This window comes from Solanum tuberosum, unplaced genomic scaffold, assembly GCF_000226075.1.
Source record: "Solanum tuberosum cultivar DM 1-3 516 R44 unplaced genomic scaffold, SolTub_3.0 scf00135, whole genome shotgun sequence".
Taxonomy (NCBI): Eukaryota; Viridiplantae; Streptophyta; class Magnoliopsida; order Solanales; family Solanaceae; genus Solanum; species Solanum tuberosum.
In genome coordinates, this window is record NW_006239059.1 from 1,305,496 (window position 1) to 1,311,213 (window position 5,718).

A 5,718-nucleotide genomic window follows, 5' to 3' on the forward strand; every position below is an offset into this window, starting at 1 on the left:
GTTTTATTGTTTTCTTGGCAATTTGAATCACAATTTTAATATTGGTGGTGGAAAATACTTATATCCTACTAGTAATTCCCTCTTATTAAAATAAAAATAAAAGCTTATTTAAGCCTGTGAAAGTGAGTAAAAATTAATTAATCAACTTTCAAACAATTATTTTCAAATGTTAATTGTGAAATAATAATAATACAAGTAGTTTATTTGTCCAATTATGTATTTTTCTTTATATATATATTTCAATTTATAATGCATGTATTATATAGGCAGAGTTGAAATTTAAAACTTATGAATTTGTAAATTTTTTTAAAAAAAATATTAGGTCTAAATTAATAATTTGTACATTTTAAAATAAATTTCTTAAGAAAAATACAATATTTAAACCAAAATTACTAAATTTGATTAAATTCATATCTCGAAGGCCGTCTTATTTGTACTCTTATTCTAAAAACGTGGCGAAAATTTCATTAAATTAGCCAAATAGAAACAAATTTAGCTAAAATAATAAAATTCAACTATTTATTTCCTTTTTAGAGTCTGTTTGATATTGCTAGTTAGAAGACCAGAAGTGCTTCTTTTTTTGGAGGAAAAACACTTTTTTGATAAAATTCAGTGTTTGAAAAATTCTTAAAACTGCTTTTAAATGGAAGCTGTTGTTGGGAAGAAGTTAAAAAATTCTGTTTAAAAAAAAGAGCAGAAGCAGAAAATTAAAACTAAAATATCCCTTAAATATATACATATTTATCACTATATCCTTTATTAATTAATTAACATATCTCATAAGTTTGTTAATTTTCATTCAAGAATTTTATATTTTATTTTTATATAATAATTTATTTTTTATTTCTGTTTTTATATTATTATTTATATTTTTTTATTGTATATATTATTTTACTTATTATTTTACAGAACTAGAAATAAAAGTAACAACTATATTTTTGCTGCATTAAAAATAAGAGAAAAAGTAATAATTAAAGATTTAGACCCTCCCCAAAAAGTAACAAATAACAAATTTTTCTTTTCTTAATTTACGTATTATTTTATTTTAATTTTATTTTTTTAATACTTTAGAGTATTATAACCGAAAAAAGGATAATAGCTAAGATTGAATCCAAAAATAGATAAAAAATAACAAAAATATTCTTATTTTCAATATATTTCAACAATATTTATCTATATATAATACTGATTGAAAATTTGAATATGTACATTTTAATTAATTAAATTAAAAATGTAATTAAAGTTTTTGTATTAGATGTTTAAAATAATTTCTCTCTATAAAATAATCTTAATATTAAAACACATTGATACTTACATTTATTTTTTCATAATTTGACTCTCAATAGCACTTTTTTTTGAATTTTTTTTACCCAAACACAAATTGCTTATAAAAAACACTTTTCAAATTAATTTGCTAAACACAAATGACTTTTTATGAAAAACACTTTTCTGAAAAGAAATTTTAAAAAAACGCTTCTAATAATGAGTTTTTAGGAGCAATGCCAAACAAACTCTTAGCCTAAATAATAAAAGTTTCGGTATATAACTGTGCCAAGTTTATAAAGTATTAAGATATTTTGCATACTATTTATTAATAAAAACATATTAATTTATATTTGGGTACTAAATTATATCGTCAAAATAAGCAATTCAAACAATACGTTAAGTATTAAACTATCCGTTTAGAGACATTTCCGTAAATGTCGAAAGTCGAAACTCTTCACATTAAGTAAGTACTGGTTTTATATTCAAATATAGAAAAAGTAAAAAACAAAGTAATAATAATTAAAAAAAAAAAAGAAGAGGAAAAGGGAAAAGTCGCAGTGAATGAAATTGTGTGAAAAATACAATTTTTAAAATGAATAAAAATGGTCCCTCTCCAATTAATTTTTTATTTTTGCCAAACTGGCAATTAATTAGAAGTAAAGCATGCACGCGCATGACACTCCTTTATAACCCTCATTTTCTTCCCCTCTTTCTCTTCATTCACACTTGCTTCAACCTTTTTCTTGCTTCCTTATTCTCATTCCTTCACTTTTCTCATACACACAAAAAAAATAAAAATTGAATGTATAATATGGAGAAGGATAAGTTGTCTAGGAGACATCACAAAAACCCTTCATTTTCATCTTCGCTTCTTGACGAAATCTACCGCTCCATTGATGGTTATGATCAAAGAAGAGAAGATTTCAAATTACCAAAATTAGAAACAAGAAAACAGAGCAGCAGCGCCAATATTGGACTGAAACCGAAAGGGGTTGCCAATATTTACAACAAGAAGAAGAGTATAGAAGATGAAGAAATTGCTAGTTTTCGAAGGGCTTGTTTGATTGAGAAATGGATGGAGAAAAAAGTGAAAGATAAAGCACGAAGTGAATTGGATAGTATTAATTATGATTCACTGTTTTTCAGTTCAACTTCATCTGAATCCAATTCTGGTACTCTCTCTGCATCTTCATCTGAACCCGACTCTTTTTACTCTGAGAAATCTTCTTCTTCATCAACAACAACAACTTGTTTTGCTGCATCGAGAACTAGATCCATTAGAAGAGCCAGTGTTTCACCACGTAGAGGTACTAAACTCTATTCATTTGACAATCAACAAGCAAATAAAAATGAAGAGAGCAATTTGATAAAGTCGAAATCAACTGCTTTGAAGAAAGTGAAACAGCCCATTTCACCAGGGGGTCGTCTTACTAATTTTCTCACTTCCATTTTCAATAACAAATCGAAGAATTTGAAGGACCCAAATGGCGGAAACAGAGGAGATTTTCATGAAGTAGATGACAGGAATTCAAAATCTTCTTCAATTTGTTCATCATTTTCAAGATCCTGTTTAAGTAAAACCCCACCAAAATTCTCTCAAACTGCTGTCAAAAGGACAGTCAGATTCAACCCTGTTAGTGTTATTGTTGACGAAGATTGTCGTCCTTGTGGTCATAAATCCATATATGACCACGATTCAGACAATCTTCGTCGGCCCAAATCCCAAGGAAATGCAGAGAAGAACAGGAAATTTGAAGTGACAAAAGTTGATTCATTAAAGAGCTATAAGAATGATTACATTGTTGATTACGCAGATGAAGATGATGATGATGCAGCAAGTTGTTCAAGTTCAGATTTGTTTGAAATTGATCACTTAGCATTTTTCGGTAACAAAAGATTTTGTGACGAACTGCCTGTCTATGAAACCACATATGTTGATACCAATAGAGGAATCGCAAGTGGTTTCATTCATTAAATTATCATTAGTTAGCCAGCCCACAATGTCATTTAGTAAGAAAGCTATTTGAATCTTGATGATAATATAGATCAATTAATTTTTCCAATAAATCGACTTTTATTATTCTGTCCTTTTTAGAAGTACTACAACATCTGATAGAAAATTGAAATATGAATTTATATTATATTTGAGAAAAGGTAAAGGAAGGTAGAATCGAAGACTAAATGTTTTGAAAAAAAAAAAAGAGAAGAGAATGGGGTGATTGGGAAGATCCCTAGGCAAGTTTAGATAGTGATAGATTTTTGATAAAACAGAGGAAAGGGAAAAAGGAAAAGAGTAAAAATTGAAGATTCGAGATCGAAATGAGAAGCAACAGAATGAATGGCAAAGAGATGTTTGTTCGTTTTCATTGGAATAGGGAAAAGTTAAAGGGATTTGCTTTCTTTGTTTTCTTCTTCTCTTGAATTTATGCTTCATCTTTTGGTGTTGTGTTTCATTCCTATAATACAAATCCCTATACAATGTCCAACAAAAATTGCACTTGTTTCTCTTCTTTCTATTTTACATACTACTTTTCCGATTGTTTACTTTCTTTTTTTCTCTTTAACATTTTCCTCAAATTTTAGGCATCATCTTCTTTTTATTAGGAAAGAGTTTGGAATTCATGACTTCTTTCCTTTGAGTTTAAATTTTGTCTACGAATAGTATTGAGGTGAAATTGTGAACTACTTCCTCTCGTCCATATTAATTGTATCGCGTATGACATGTCCTATCAAAATAATATTTAAGAACATAAATAAAAGCTATATTCACTATTATTCTTTTGCACTATGAAAAATATTTCTACAATTCACTTAATATGGACGGGAGGGAGTATAATATGATCTCCAATCCAAAATAAATAAATTTTAAACACTTCTCTATAATTCAAAATGAATTAACATATTAAAGTTCAAAGTTGTATTAGTTTTTTTTTCCCAACATTAGCCTTTTCCAACTATCTCTTGCTTTAAGTATAGTTTGAGTAAAAGCTAAAGGATGATATTGATAAATTACTCTCTCTGTTGCATTCTTACTTCGCCCATGTACTAAAATTATATATCTATTTTACTAATTCATTTCAGCAAATAAAAAGAGTTAATTTTTTACATGACTACTCTTAGTACTCTTTCTGTCCATTTTTAATTATCTTTTCAAAAGTTAATTTGACTAATTTCCAAAGTTAAATTAGATTACATTAATTCGATACTTTAAACAAAAAATTTGGATATTCAAAAACTATATGAAAAGTACAATAAATTATAATTTTTTACATGAAAAAATACATCGTAAAATGTTAGTCAAAATTCTTATAATTTGACTCTACAAAAGGAAACCATAACAATTAAAATTGAACGGAAGAAATATTAAATAACTACATAAAATGATAGTAGTAATCAAATTTAAAGTTCCAAAACATTATTAATATAATTAATTTAATAAAATTCACATCTAATTATAAATTTCTTAAAGATATATCAAAACCAAATAATATGAAACGGACGATATTTTTTTTAATTAATAGAGGTGTGACACAGTCCACACCTATAGAAGTTTATTTATTTTGAATCGAAGAAATTAATAAATAATGAATGACCTGCAAAATAGAGTTTGAAACCCTAGTTCATTTCCTTTGATAAACTTTGTGGTCCTTGTTTGAGAAAAATTTCTCTACGGATGAAAGAGGATAAAAACGAAAAGAGAGTCGGCTTCTCATCCATTATTATCCAAATATAGGGACCATCTCAATATTCTTTAATTTAATTTAATGTCTCAATCAATAAAATCATTTCGAACCTGCATTTTCTATATATACATTCATCATCACCATTGTATCGATGTTTGAATATGTGATTTCATTTCGTGATTTAAATAAATAAATTTTGTATAGTTTAATCTAAACAAAGTCATTCATGAACTGAATATATACACAATGGAGGACTTTTTCAACAATTTTTATTTTCAGTCAAGGAAGGATGCGATTGTAACTAATTTGTAAATAAAATCTCATGTAAGTTTGATATATGCTTAATTAAGCTTATTAATTAGCAACTAATTATTTTTCTAGCTAATTACACCCTCCTATCATACTAGAATTATACATTTAGATCAAGTGGTCTTCTCAACTTTTCATTAATCACCATCATAGTTCATTAATATCCATCATCTCCATTCTCTAACAAAAACAATTTGTGAATAAAAAATTCTAAATTATCATAATTATTATATATTCAACAATTCACTACCAATTGATCATTTTAAGTCTTTTTATTGCAAGTCCAGCTACAACCGTTCACACTTCAATAATCTACATTAAATCCATCAGAAGAACATACACCTAAATAATTATTTGATTATATTCAATATTCAATATCGTGTGGCTGACATTTGAAAAAAAATAATTAACAGAGAATTAATTAATTAAGAGAATGAAGAGTAAATGATAAAGCACTACG

The 5,718-nt window shown here is 26.8% G+C and overlaps 1 protein-coding gene across 1 annotated transcript; it reads left to right on the plus strand.

Moving 5' to 3' along the window:
* The first annotated feature begins 1,991 nt into the window (after positions 1 to 1,991).
* On the plus strand, positions 1,992 to 3,337 carry LOC102579118 (protein BIG GRAIN 1-like A). Its single transcript, XM_006351556.2, has one exon. The coding sequence runs from the start codon at positions 2,069 to 2,071 to the stop codon at positions 3,239 to 3,241; it is 1,173 nt and encodes a 390-aa protein (XP_006351618.1). The 5' UTR covers positions 1,992 to 2,068; the 3' UTR covers positions 3,242 to 3,337.
* Positions 3,338 to 5,718: the final 2,381 nt, after the last annotated feature.

What these genes read in the sequence shown, in the direction of transcription:
- LOC102579118 (XM_006351556.2), top strand. Translation starts at nt 2,069, where the DNA reads ATGTATAATATGGAGAAGGATAAGTTGTCTAGGAGACATCACAAAAAC.